We start from the raw sequence: 15,620 nt of genomic DNA, 5'->3' as shown, positions 1-15,620 counted from the left end.
ATATACCGCCATATATTTTTGCAAGTTTGAGAGCATTTGCTGTTATGCTCAAAATGAAAGGCGTCGTGTTTACCTTCACACACGTTCATCTGCAGCTTAGCCTGTGGCTGCCTTCCTGCCCCCATGCAGAAAAGAGTGGAAATGCATTCTTTCTAGCAGCCTTTGTTGAGCTTACCACTACCTGCTCACTCTGAGCTCTGCTCAAATATACCTTAATATCCTCCAACAAGAGAAGATGCTGCAACTCACATGCTAGAGGAGTGATTTCTCAAACCTTCAAACAAACTAACTGCAGCAGTCAGTCATGTTGCATTAATAAAGAGAGAAGCTTGTGAAACTGTTGAATGAAGTTTCAGTCTGCTTTCATTGAAAACCCTTCCATCTGATAAGAAATATTTTTGCATATTCTTACAGTTTCCTCAAAAACTCACATCCGACCACTGTTTCAGTCTCTTTGTGTTGCTTTTTTTTTTTTCCTTCCTGTGTGTTCCCCTCCCCCCCCATTCCCCCTTGTGCTCGCTGTGGTCTTGAATGTCGTGAAAATCCAATTAGGTGGACACATTCTGCGAGAACTGTGCTTCATGATAGCAATCATATGAATTCTTCATATGGGATTTTTGATGGTCCCCTCTTGTTGCTCATACCGTGCCTGCACAAAAGATGGAGTAATTGGCAAACAGATCTCCATACAAAATGTGTCGCCCCTCTCGTTTACGGCCACTCAGCATAACAATGGGTACTTCTGTAATCTCTGCTGTGTGATTCAGAAATGAAAAAGCAATGAAATGTCTCTCCTGGCATGTTGAGAAAATGACTGCTACTGTGGGTAGAGCATGTCACCAGCACTTAGTGGCTCCACCATTGACACACGAGCAAAAGGCACATAATTGTCTAATGTACTGCACAGTTTGACTCTTATTATCGAGGCTTTTCTGCAAGGCTTAGGCTCTTCCTTCTTCAGCCCAGTTGTACTAATTATGCTAAAACCTTGGCAGTCTTTAAACTGGAATAAATACTGATATTTGCTTGGATACACATGGGAAATCCTAAATGCTATCTTTTCAGTTATTTTGACATTATGTAACTTATAAATAGGGCGCAAATGAATAATTCATACTAAGAGAATAGGTTGATATGAGGCTGATAGTGTAAGGATATTCTGTTTACCTGATCGTGTTGACAGCAAGCTTACAGCGAAGGTCTGTCTCAGTCTAACATTCATATTACAGTTTTCATAGAGGGACTCAAAAGTGTTGCGTTAGCACATTACATTTGAATCACCCCAGCTGTCACTGACATTTTAACTGTTTCATATCTCCTCTCATCCTAATCTCTTGTAACCTGTAGTTCCAAAGCATCTGTTTGCCCTTTCTGATGGATGGTTGAGATGAGCAGGAAGACAGATGGATTTAAGTTACTGCAGAGCACAGTCACGCTTTGTGCCTGCAAAACACACAGAATCAGTCACTCTACACCTTCCCTAACCTTCCCCTCTCCTTTTTTGTCTCGCTATTTTTCTATTTACCTTGACTCCTAACTTCCTATAACTTGGCCCCTCAAAATTTATTTTGTTATCTTTTCTTTTTATTCTTGAAAAGCAAAATAGAATTAAATAGAAAAAAGACTGAGTAAACAGCCTTGGTAGCTGTGTACAGGCATTTTTCTTCCATGATCAATTAAGAATAAGGCAGCTTTTTGCATAACTCAAGAGCTTCAAATTGGTTTTACAAACCAATGCTCATGCCTTGCTCATGTCGGTTAATTTTCTCAATGCATGCATTCAATCAGCTGCCTCCAACCCGACAGCTATCAAGCTGGCGATATGGGTGACATGAGTGTAAACACCTAGCCTGAGGATAAATTCACATTGATATCTTTTAGTCTTGAAAATCTGTCACGACTAAGACACAGTGGTGAATGCGATATGGAAAGCAAACAACAAAAATTCCTTCTCTTTCTTGTAATACAATCAGTTTCATAAATATTGAGGGGCGCATGAATCCAAAAACAAAATAAAAAATTAGGCTTATAAGCACAACCACCAAAGTTATTGATGATTGATCAAATTCAAGGTAAAAGATGATCAATTGGAGACTGATTTGTCGAGGGAAACGCTGCTGTATCTATCAGAAATATACAGTCATGAGCTAGTAGGTATACACAACCCCTCAATGTTGTGTAATAGCTAAAATGAAGCACTAACAAATCAATTCATCAACGCAATATGACCTGCTCTGTGCACATACACACACACACAATCAGCAAAAAGCTTCAAAAATTATTTTTTTGAATATTTCAGACTGTAAAAAGTTTCCATTCTTGTACATTGGAGGCATGAAATAAGTCTTTTTAGATATGTTGCTTCGGGATTGCAGTGTAGGCGTTTGGCCTGATTTATTTTTTGTTTGCCATTGTGTGTGTTCATTCCAGTGTCTGCACTCATCGCAGTTATGGTGTGCGACACAGCAGACTTGTAGATGAGCACAGTGCTTTACACTGTTCCATTAGCCATCAACCACAAACCATCACATTGTACTGTCCTCCTGCTGTCTTTGTGCAATTTGCCCTCACTACAGCCCTCCGTTCTCTGATCCCCACTGAGCTGTTGCATTCCCTGCACACTGTTTATGTAGACAGGACAGCGCAATGAAACATCAAATTCTTCCTCAGGGAGCTGCTGATTGCGAATGTGTATGGCCCTCAGAGGAGCCAGTGGATGGAAATGGTCAGAATAGGTCACCAAACCCTGTGATGCATGTGAGCCGGGAGCAGGCCGACAGAGCCAGATGGCAGGAGGCCGCAGAGGTAACTGGAGTGCAGCCTCAGTCGTAGGACACAGACCACAGGCTGGGGACTCCCATTATCATCCAGCCTCAACCTTATTGGATTTCCCCCAGAAATGTTTATTTCTTTGACTGCCCCGCTGAGAAGCAGCTTTGCTCCTTATCTCATCTCTATTTATTATGGAAGCCCCATGGGGAAGATAGGCAGTGGAAAAAGAGAGAGAGACAGAGAGAGAGAGAGAAGAAACAGAGTCAGGAAAAGAAAAGGATGTGGATGGAAGAATGTGCTATAGTTTTTTGGAATTTCTTATCGAAGAAATGGCTGCGATGACATGAAATGGCATTCAGAATCAGGAATGGACCACTCCTTGTTTTGTGATTGCTTCTGTAGTACCTGCATCTCCATCTTTTTGTTCCGCTCAACTTGGCTCAGACTTAAAATGGTGCCAACTCATCGGGTTCTCTCATGATTACTGACAATTTTTTTAAGAGTTGCATTCAGTGAAACTTTAAAATGTCAGCTAAATGTTGTCGCCTTTTCACGCCTTGTCCTTCCTTCCCTCTGTGGGCTGTTCCCTCTTTGCTTCCCCTCTTAATATTCGGAACATTCAGCCTTGATTGCAACTCCATGTTTTCACAGGGAAACTGTACATGGGGTGAGTACAGGCCTGGTACATTGATACAAAGTGTTGCCTCCTCGTTTATTTTGGGGGGTGAGTTTCAGGTTGTCAAAATTTGAGATGAGTTCTCTCTAAATGCTGTGAGCCTCGCCTTTGACTCCAATCAGTATTTGTGTCCCCGAATACAACACAACAGTATCTAATTTTAGCTGTCTTAAATGTGCACACAAGTTAGCAGAAACAACATAAAAACATGCCTTTACCTGAAGGTCAATGTTCCGTATAAGACTTGTATAGCATTGAAGACTTTTTGTTGAACAGTCTGTCTATTGGTCCAGACTGAAGTATCTGTATACTAGTTCATGGTTCCCAGGTGACAGGTACTTTGATGATATTCTAACTTCCCCCCCACCTCCAATCGCAACATTTTTATATCTTTACATGACTCGACAAATGATGTTAACAAGAAGCTGTACATGCTCCCAAGATACTACACATTCACTCTGAACACAATAAACCAGTGAAACCAAAAGGAATAATGATGATATGGCCAACAGGGGAAAATATATTTCCTCTAAAACAATTACACACCAAGATTTGCGATTCCCAGTGGTTTCCTTCTTTTAGCCAAACTGTGCTCCTCAAAAGTTAACCACACAACTTACTCAGTTGTTCTTTATTTTCTTTTTCCTTGATTACACTGGTGGAGGACAATTTAACCAACCCAAGCGGCCCCATATGCTCTCTGTTATCGTAGTAGAGAAGCGAATAATTGCTGGACACAGATGAGACGGTGGAGGCAGGGTCATTGCGATGTATGGTCCTCAGAGGATAACACCTGCACATTTGGCTAGTTTCTTGTATGTTTCTTTTATGCCGTTCTTAGCTGATGCTAAAATTGTATCTGCGAAACATTAATATGTGAGTATTGCCATTGTGAAGATGTATGCATATTCACATTAGTGTTTAGCCCAAAGTGTCATGTTTGGGGTTTCATAACTGAGCTCCTTTGGATATTGGTCTTGGTAAAACAGTTTAAATTATGTTATAATAATACATTGCTTTGTGAGCTAGCCATGCCCTGGTTTATGTTTTCTGGGAGAGGTTAAAGCAATACTCTAATGGTCACTGAAGTTGAATGACTGCTCTTTAACCTGAAGGAAACTGCAACACTGGCTGGTTACAAGGCCAAACTGGCCATTAAGTCAATAAAGACACTTCAACCGTTGTACAACAACGACTCTGTGAGCTTGGTTTTGGTCTGTGGAGTAATGAACAGATCCCCTCTGAGGCTGGACTGTGTTTAAAACATTCTGATGCCACCTGAAACCACTGATAGACATCCTGATCACTGAAGTGTGAAGGAACCAGATACAAGACCCCACTGCTCCCTTTGGGACACGAGGAGGATGCGCATGTTTTTTTGTGTTACAGTTGTATACTTTGCCAGTAGGTTCTTCCTCAGCACTTTCTTTTCACTTTGGCTTAAACAGTTGATCTTCTTTTTAGTGGGGAAAAAATTCTCCTTGGATTGACATTGTGAGCTTTTAATTTGTGATGTACTACTATGCATCCCAGGAAAATGCAATGAGGTTATGATGAAGTGTTGTAATTTAGTTTTTGGTGTAAACATGCTGACATAATTCCCTGCTATTCCAATATATTTAAGTTTTGCCAGCAGGTTCTTGGTTCTTTCAGGCAGAGGAGAATAAATCATAAATACATACTTCTAGTCTGAGCTAAGACCACACTAGATATTTATATATATATATATATATACATTCCTATTCATTTCCATAGGAAATAATGTAAACAATAATATATAACAGTATATGTAAATAGCATGCATAGAATATATGTACATATATATGTATTTAGGCTTGAGTCGGATACTCAGCTGAAACGAGTATCCGGCACAGATAAAGCAATATTGAAGAATACGAATATCATACGAGTAATACGAGTCAATATCCTGCTGGGCTGAAGGAAACGCCTCCTCAGGGCGTCCTGTGATAGGACAGAGCGCCCCGCGTCATACTCCGAAAGCCACGCCCACCGGATGGGGAAAACAATCGGCGGCACAATTTAAAAAACTCTGTGCAGTAGTTATCTTAAAACATTATTTCAGCATATCAGATGATTATTTTAACACGCTAGCTGCACCGGAGAAAAAGCGGCACAATGAAAAACTCTCACCTGCGGGTCTTTCTCATTGTCCCTTCTGGTTTGCCTTCATTTTCATGGAGAAATCCCACCGAACAGCCGGAGGTGACACACATTTACAGCTACCTGGTAAGATCATCATTTAACCTGATAGCGATAAAAAGTTAGGCTACATCCACACTACTTCATCATCATTTAAAATAGCCCTTTATAACTCCAATGTTTCAAACCTGCCCCATTTTATGGGCTTATGGGGTAAAAACTTGATTCGTGTATGCAGCCCACATCGTGTTTCTCATTCTCGCTGTTTCTTCATCAGGTCAGGATTTTTTCCGGTCGGCTCGCACTCCTGACCTCGGTGTGATACAAATTAAGCTGAAAATAAAAATATATTGAGGCCTACAATAAATATAGCAATTTCCGATCAACCCATATCAATTTCACGGTTTAAAATACAACTCTCATATAAGCCACGCCCACTTCCCGTTTAAATCCCTCCCCTTACGAGTACGAATAGAAAAGATAGAAAAGATAATGTAGATGGTCGAACAGATACAGATAATGGTGTACTGGCTCATCCCTAATATTTTTGTGTACTGTTATATGCCTGCTTTGTACGAAAAGCAAGGATCAATTGATGGTATTATAGCAAAAAGTCTAATTCAAAGAATTTTGAATAGAAATAAATAGTCAATAGTAAAGTAAAAACAATAATAAGCATACACTAACAAAACTGGCACTGTTATGTAATGTTATGTATGTTTTGAGAGAGAGAGGGATTAGGAGTTTTTTAGTTTATGATATAGTCTGCTATAATTGTTGTTATGGAAATGAATGTGGTGACAGAATTTATTTTGCTGCAAGACAAAGTTCATCCAGATCTCAGATGTACAGCTGTTCTAAACTGTACTGGTACTACCATAACATGCACAGTCATTCTCACATGTAAATGTTTACATGTGCTGTTTTAACAAATCCTATTACAGATGCCTACTCCTACTCCTCCTATTACAGTAGTTTATTTCCTACTCGATGTTTACTTTTTCATTTTTTTTTATGTATCGCAGCAATTACCTCATCATCTTTGTAAAGTTTACAAAGACACCCTGAACAAAAGATGTCAGATTTCTTTTTTTGTCCCCTATGTAGTCTGTGAACTTCTAGTTCCATTAGTTTGACCCCTACAAGCACAGTATGAGCTCCAATGGGTGGATGCTTTCATTTCTGTAAACCTGTAACCTATACAGACCTTCACCCTCTGGTCAGGAGGGCAGCATGAAGCCCAATTAATCATGCTTGTGGGTGCAACATAAACCCCTGCATGCTGCTCATCCACACATTCATTTCTTCTTTGTTGACAGGGAAGGAAGAAGACAGAGCTAAAGTCACTACTGAGAGATGATGAATGCCTCAAGAGTTGCTTTCATTCTTAACCCAGTATCTGTTGGTTTTGTCAGGTGGAACACCTTAAAGTTCACCTCACGTCACTTGAGCTCTGAAAGGAGGGCTGTGATTGGTCACTGTGACTCTATGGTTGCCAGGGCTGACACATTTCATCTCAAAGGGCAAAAATAGACCAAAAAAATAATAATATTGTGTATCCCGAGCTTAAACATGTGATGCTCTGGCAAAATCTGTAAATGTCTCTAGGTTGTCAGTCATTCCTACATGTGCAACAGAGAGGAAAGGAGTTGGTGAAAAGACATCACAACATCTGTAACACAAAATGCAATCTCAAACGCACATAAGGAGCCCACAAACATGTATACAGTCACACGTACACAGTGACCCTGATGTGGTGTGCTTATCCTGAGTCTTATAGAAACAGGAAGCATAGCAGCTGTCATATTACCCATTTTCGCTTCACGTTTAATATCACATCAACGAAAGAAGCTTGACTGGAGAGGGCAGACACACTCACTGTCTTAAAGGCAGGCACTCACATAGTGCATGTTAAAGTGCGACAACAAATTTGAGATGAAAGCAAGGTCCCATCTTTGGTCTCATCTGCCAACCGGGTATGGATTGGATGGGGAAAGTGATTGAGCCTTTTGCCATAATTTAGTCTTCGCTTCAATCCTTCTCAGACCACATTAGATCTTTGAATGCGTTATACAATGGAGCATTAGTATTTTACATCAACGTGTTCGCCCTCCGTTCAGTATGGTGGATCTACTTTACAATGTGGGTTAACTTTAAGGGAGGTTTTTATTTTTTTCCCTTTTATGGACTTTTCCTCCTTTGTAATCCACTGTGCTGAGGACATTGGCTCTGTAATTTTCCTTCAGTCAAAGAAATCTTTTCATAATGTTGTTTTCAGACAGCGGAAGAGCAAATCTATTACTCTGGGTGGTAAAAAAGAGTGAGAGAATGGTGTGTTCACATCCCACATATATATCCTCATATCATGGCAAACAGGACACCCATAAGAAATAGAAAGATTTTTCTTTTTATTCTCAGTTCCAATTCATCACATTTTGAATCAAATCAAATGATAGCATATTTACACCAATCAGAGAACAAAGACTGCACAAATTGTCCATTAAGATAGCAGGTGTTCCTGTTACTTGATTAACCAGGAGAGCTCATGAGGTAAGACACATATATAAACCTACCAGTTGTTCTCCTGGGAAACAAAAACTGTTTCCCAACAGTGTGATCAAAACCAAGATAACAGCTGGGACATCTTTTGAAGAAGAAACAGTGCAGTGAACCATCTGGATGATGTATTGCTAGAGAGAGTGATGGGGGGAAAAAAAGAATCATTGTCTTTGTGGACGCAGCTGCTGTGCGATGGATCAGCTGGAGACATCCAATGATTAACTGAAATGAGAATCTTTTTGGGAACAGAGAAGAATCTGCCTCATTCGTTCATTGACGTGTCTTCCTGTCTCCCCAGAGTTAAGTTGAAAGAAGGAGTGACGTTCCTTGGGGCTCGTCCAAGCAACCCAACTCAGTGGATAGTTAGCCAGGACGTGAGGAGTGAAGGCCACCGGGTGGTGACTCTGCACTGTCGGAGGAAGGAGTCTGGCTACGATCAGCAAAGGTAAGAAGATTAATGAGTTCACTTTAACACGCCAAGGTTTTTGCAAACTGGTTGATTACTTGCTTTTATTAAGGTACTGTAATAAAAGATGAATTTTTCTCCAGCTAATAATCGACATCCCATAACATGATCGTGTTTTTTGTGAAAATACTGTAAACTTTGTGAACAAGCAAAGACAGCAGACACAAAATTTGTTTTTCATCCAACCAGAAGATATTGAACAACATTAGAAATAATTTAAATACACCATACACTTTATAAAATGGACAGGGCTGAAAAGTAATAATTCAACATTCTGTCCAATGACCATCAAGGCTGACTACAGAATGAAGACTAAAATCTAAATGGCCTTTCTTGTTTCGTGATTTATCAACCCTGTAACCATTTTCCTAGGGATTCCCAAGTTTATATGTCTTCTTCAATACAACATGATATAGTTTTTTTTAAATTATGATCCCATTCAGTGTCAACCTGAATGCAAATCAAGATTAAAGTACAGAGTTGGTCAGATCTTCCCTCCTCAGGTCAATCCCCTGCTTCGGCTATACTTCGGCTATATATCATTTGGTTTCCAAAAACCAAGATGGCCATATGTCTTAAATCAAACATTTTTTAACAAAGATATCATAACAAAACAATAATGTATTCAAACTGAGTTGACTGCTGCTCTGAATTCCCCTTTGTTCATTTTAAGAGTTAGGAAGGTCATCTAGATCAAGCCAAATATGTTTTCACGGGCCTTAATGTCACCGACATTTCACAGGTTGCTGTTGTTGATCGTTTTCATTTTGCTGCACAAGCACTGACACATACCGTGTGAATGGCAATCAGACTGATGTTTCCGTTGCTATAATGACACACTTGACTTGACATAAAGCCCATGGGATAAGTCTATTAAGGCCACGGTGGGTAGGAAAAAGTTAATAGACCACTGCAATATCCCATCTTGTCTTTCTCTCTCTTCAGTTCCTCTCTTATTTTATTTGCATACTTATTTTCTCTGCTGCTATAGCTGCTATAGCTACGATAGCTTCAAAGTTGTTTTGCTCATTTCCTATCTGTATTCACGTCCATAAACTAATCTGGCAGATAGGGGTGTGATTGCCAGCACTGGGGAAAGGTTGCTGTTAATTAACTGCTGATTGAAGGCCTTTGTGTGCTTTAATGGTTTTACTTCTCGGATCAGGAAATAGTTTTAATAAATCTAACTTTCTAGTGACAGGTGTAATTTTATGGATTAGAGGCAGATTTGGGTTGGGAGAAAGCTCTCCTTATTTGCTCTTTAGCTCTCATTCCACTCTGCAAACTGTAAACCACCCCCGTAGGAAAACAGGACACTTGACACCGCAACTGCAACTTCTTATAACTTCTAATCAAAGTTGTTTAGCGGTTATTTAAGTGTACAGCAGTCCATGAAACATGTGTAATTTGAATCTGTTGGCTCAGTGATTTGTTTAGACATGCTACTATTAGTGGATCATTGAGAGGAGTGATTATATTGTAACTACAGTCCTTCTGCCCATAACACAAAGAGAAGAGTGCCTTCCTTTCAGTTGCTGTGGCTGTGAAATCAGAAGCTAATGAGGTTTTTCTGTTTTTTTTTTTGTTGTTGTTGTTGTTGTTGATGTGGTTTCTGTGTTCCGAGCAGCAGCTGTCAGTGCTGCGTCAGGTGTTCCAGTGGCTTGTTTTGAGCATGGGTTTAATATTTTCAGCTCTCAGAACATACAGTACAACTTTACTCTATTAGCGCTCGGCTGCAAACATGAACTGCCTTGGGAACTCAAAGTCGCCTCCACACAGAAACTTTTTTTCCGACCTTCAATTCGCTTGAATAATAAGTTCTGGCATCTCAGCTTTATGAATATAAATGTTTCGGCGCTCTGCAAATATACAAGAAAGATATGCGCAAATGTCTATTGTGATATATAATAAAACTATAGATTGATGCACTCAGTAAATTAGGAAAATTAGATTTGTCTCAAAAAGCTCACAGTGTGTACACAGCAAATCAAATATATGAATTACATATTAACATGCCTATTGTGATTTAACAAAAAAACCCACAAAATTAACAAAACAATTTAAAGGGATACGAGAAATCAAATAGAGCTCTGGGCAAAAAAAAAAAAATCTGAAGGTATTTAAAAAAGTTTCTCCTGAAGGTTTTCTTTCAAGTCTGTATGATTAATCAATTTCTGCTCCCACAGTTGTGGAGTTCATTTCATGGCTAGCACACCATCATGAAGCGTAGACATCCGAAAACCTGACCGCTGAGGTGTTTAAATCAAGCAGATCACGGCCTGTTGTGCATGCCCTCCTGTGTCTGTCCGGTATGAATGGAAAGAGGAAGGAAGATTATATTTATTGAGTGTCAGTGGAAGGGACAACTGATTCCTGGAGATTATGTTAGAATATAAAAATAATAAACAAATTATCCTTCAAAAAGTAATAGCAATAAAAATTATCATCGGAGAGATTCAGAGGTCACGCCGCACACAGAGACAGTCTTACATAACCAGGATTACACATTCTGTTGATAATTATTATATTTGCATCTGTTTCATCCTTCCTCTTTTTTGAATTAATTACAATGGCCGGAATATCTGGAACTACTGGAGTTTGTGATTATGACTGAAAAAACACGATGCAAATGATTTCTGCTCCCAGATTCATTGTTAATTTAAGCATGAAGCCTGACTGCGGGAAGCCCCTTTAATTCTCTCTGGCAGCTGGTGTCAGCAGTTTAGTGTATTGTCTTGGAAAAGGAAATTTTTAGGGAGAGAATAAAATATGTTTTAAAATCCCCAAATATTAATTTGCAAACTGAATATGTGAGGGCCTGCCAAAGACTGTGAAAGCTGAGTTCTTGGCCTTTTAAGGTAATTTTCCAGCAGACCTAAAAAGAAAACCCGGGTGTGACTGAGCGGAGCTGTAGCATCTTGAACAACATTGAAAGGAGATTTTAACAAACTGCAGCAGTGAGCTGTAAGACTTGGCAGCTGGCTCCGCCTTCCCTCTGGACCCTCCCCCTCCCCCCCTCCTACTTTTATGCAGGTATTATTCTCTCTGCTCTACCTCACAACCTCATCTCCAATTACCCCCACACATACACTCACTTGCTTTGTTACGGTAGCAAAATCATGCTTTATTAATTTACTAAGTGAAGGAGGCTGAGACAGGAGTGAGCATATTTAGTCTAATCCCTGCTGTTTGGGCCATGTACGGTGGACTGCTCTTTAATCCCCACAGCTGTCAAAGTCACTTCAGAGAGAAGACCAAAGACGCCCCATGATGGCTATATAATACACAATGCTCCAATTTTTCTTTCGTCTTGTCTTCCCTGCTCCCAGTCATTTCAATGAAGCTCTTTTAGAAGGGGATTAGACATAGCTATCTCATCTGTTGAGCTGTCATTCAGCCCTCTTTCTCCTCTCTGCTCCTTTCTCGACAGAAGGAAGACGAGGTGTGAGAATGCTGTAGGTCACGCAAATGTGGATCTACTTTGCCTCTTCATTTTTCATTTTATATGAAGAGGGTGAACATGATGGTCCATTTATCTGCACATGATGTCTGAACTCCATTTAAACTGCACATTCTCAAGAGACCCTCTTCCTGAAAATGAAATGAATTGGACTAGTGACTGCTTTGATTTTTGGGTGGTCACTGCTTTATATTATGTCCTTATCTTTAAAAGATTTTTGGCACATGACTGTAAAGTTATCAGACTGCAGCATTACCTTTGGAAAATTCCCACTTCCCCGCCTGTCAGGAAGGTACTGAAAAACTTTGATCCAAGTCACACTTGATACGTTTTAGTGTTGCTACAGTTCACGCACTACTATACTTGTACTTCACACTCGAAGCTAAGCTAATTTTTTTATTTAGTTTTTATAATAGTAATAATCATGATAATAAAGAAAAACAGTTATAATGATAGCTCTTATAAGAACAACAATAATAACAATAATAATAATAATAAAACAGGCACATGACTTCATTGCTAATATTTCATTCATTGTGTCTACATAGAGTGCATTGAGCCAGAGACACTATAGGGAATATTGGGATGTGACAAAAGAAACACATTCTTTGAATGCATAGTGAAACTAAACAAATAAATCTTTTAATGCTGCCTTTTAAAAAAGCTACTAGTTGGGTCACTCTGAAAATTTTATTACAATAACAAGGTATTGCAACTTTTTTATTTCACATATAAAATTCAAGCAAAGGGAAGCTCATAATAAATATAGTTGCAATCACTCAGAAGTTAAAACTGTTCAGGATGGATGATGATTTTCTTTGTTGCCACAACGCCAGAATATTCATTCATTCATTCATCTTTTACTGCTTATCTGTTTCTGCAGTGCGAGGGGTAAGGCTAAAATAGAAAGGCAAAATTTCATCAGCAGGCGCAGCTGTCAGGAAGTGAGCTAATGTCAGTGGCATACATATATGTCATCAATAACTTCTCTCATGATTGCAGCAAGGATTGGATTTCATCTTAACACACACACACACACACACGTATACATACAATGAGTGAAAAGAGAAGCCAGAGCTCTTACTTGTCAGCCACAGTGCAAATGGATCGTTGCCACTGCCACTGGACCTTGGATTGTAGAGTGGACTTAAGTGTCATTGAATAATGTCTGAGGAACTGCTAATTGAAGCCTTCGTGTGTGCCATCATGGGAGCGCCATCCCACTGCAGGCATGAGGGAGCACAGGGCTGCTGATGGGTCAGGTGTTACCCATGTGCAGGTTCACTCAATCACTTGAAGCCGCTCAGTGTGACCAGCTGAGCCATTCCTTTCTTCCTCTCCACAACTGATGCTCCATGCCACGCCCGACTCCCTCTGAATACTCATTTGAAAGAGTAACAGACATTGCTATATTGAGCTTGCCTGCTATTTCTGCTTTCAAACTTTAAAATTGGCGTATCATCTTCTCTACTACATAATGTAAATTTTTGATGGCTTTCACCAAACAATATGAATTTCATCATGCAGCAGACTCTTTTCAAGACAAATTATATATTTTGAAGGGTTTTTTTCCCTACAGACATCGGAATCTTAACTTTCCCTTACGAGGGGCATTCAGCCTAATAAAAGCAATACTGAGGTGACAGTTTTTCATCAAGTGGTTCTAAGGTTTAAAGACAGGTTGGGGCTTTTGGCTGAGAATAACTGTGCTGAATTCCCCTGAAAGAAGCACTGCAAAACAGCTGATGTTAGTTTTTTCCAACTGAAGGAAGGAATTCTATTGAGCGTGACGTGATGAATTCAAGTTTGAATGCAGAACCGTTTAAATGTGTTACAAATGAACAATTGTTGCATTCAGGTACGCTCACAAAAGAGATTGCCCAATGCCACCAGCCCCAGGTAAATCCTTATTGGTCGCACAGTTTACCTGAGCTTTAAATCTGGTGTTTGCTGTTACATTCTATGCCGTTACTGGTGTGTTTTGCATCACATTTTGCCAAAGCTGAAGGGGTGTCCAACCAAAGGATAGCTAAACGACAAAGAAGGGTCACAGAAAAGCTTCAGAGGTTCCATATAAAGAAACAAGAGGTTGGATTAGAAGAAAAGCCAATGATAGCCAACACAAGCACAGGTTACTAGTGGTGTGGTAAACCTTGATGTAAAAGGAGAGCTTGAGGACAGACGTGGAGGTTGCCTTGGACAGGTTAATTAGGCTGTGCAGAAATTTTATTTACATTTCAATAATGGCTCAGTCCTGGAAAAGTGAAAACGTATGTAGTTTTGTAACAATTTCTCTGAACCAGCCTATGACTTTCCGTTGCCTGGTCTTTGTGGTTGTCAACAATGTTTGTGTAATTACTCTCACTGCCGAAGGGGGAGTGCAAAACCCTGCAGTGCAGAGAAAGTGGCTGTCCATGATTTTCTAAGCTAATGGTTTCACAAAAGCCACATTTGCCTCAGTTGTGCTGTGAAATAGGTAAAAGGACTTTTTCAGGCTGACTCAACAACAATGGGTGATGATTCATTATCTTCATATTGTGGGAAAATGTTGTGCTTGCTATTAATTTAAAAACTAAATAATTCATTGTTGGATTAGTCACAAATTTTAAGGCCATTCATTAATGCATTTGAAGTTCGATAAGTAGCAATTTTCCCATTTAGCTTTGTACTTGTTACTCAGCAGCAGACTACTAAGCCTTGGGTTTCATCATTTGCTCAAACAAAATGTTTGAAGCTCAAGATGATACTCAACATCAAGACTTTAGAGAGCGGTGCATTATTTTAATCTGCAGTCAACAAGCCCAAACCACAACAGCAGAAAGTATAGCCATGGATTAAACAGTGTCTTCTTTATGTAATACTGACCTGGCAAAAAATGACTTTGCAGATTTCACTGCCACTGACAATTTGTCCATAACTGAGCTGTCTCAAGTTGGCCTTTTTTTTTTTTTTTTCCAACTATCTCGACCAAACCAAATATTCAAAATAATCTTGCTGACATTTACTCCAGGACAGGGAAGTGCAAAAATATGAGTTGTAAGAGCAGCATTAAATTCATGATAGTTTAGTAATTTGTTCGCTCTCCTGAATTTTACCCTTGTGCCTCTTGGCCAAGTCTCCCCCAAAAAAGAAATTTTTATGGGTTTTCCCACTAAAATAAAAGTTTAAAAAAATAAAGGTTTAAAAAAACAAATAGAATTAGAGGGTTTTGTCTTTGTTGGTTGGTTTTAAAAATCTTCTAGTCTACGGTAGGTATACTTCACAAATGTAAGCAAGCTTGGCTAACTATCTCCCCACCTACAGCAGTAAAGTTAGGTTGCATCATTTCTGCAGGTAAAGCACTTCATTAGCTAACTACATTGTTTACCCTTATTAGGTTTAAATGCTACATAAAAATAACTGTTCAAAGACATAGAATAGCACTTATGCAATTTGTTAACCATTATCCTATGAATACTGGCACCCGTCTTTGACAGGTTGAGATTTTCCATGATGGTGCTATAGTACATTGTGAAATCAAAATGAGT

The 15,620-nt window shown here is 39.4% G+C and overlaps 1 protein-coding gene across 1 annotated transcript in view; it reads left to right on the top strand.

Moving 5' to 3' along the window:
• The window catches only part of si:dkeyp-14d3.1 (transmembrane protein 132C), a 120,806-nt gene that overhangs the window by 54,845 nt on the left and 50,341 nt on the right, over positions 1–15,620 (top strand). The window contains exon 3 of the mRNA XM_029511031.1: positions 8,466–8,612. Within this exon, the coding sequence (XP_029366891.1) occupies positions 8,466–8,612 (147 nt within the window). The remainder of the gene's footprint in view (positions 1–8,465; positions 8,613–15,620) is intronic.

This window comes from Echeneis naucrates, chromosome 9 (genome assembly GCF_900963305.1).
Source record: "Echeneis naucrates chromosome 9, fEcheNa1.1, whole genome shotgun sequence".
NCBI classification, from domain to species: Eukaryota; Metazoa; Chordata; class Actinopteri; order Carangiformes; family Echeneidae; genus Echeneis; species Echeneis naucrates.
The sequence above is the reverse complement of the archived record's forward strand: the minus strand, read 5'-3'. Positions and strand labels throughout refer to the sequence as shown.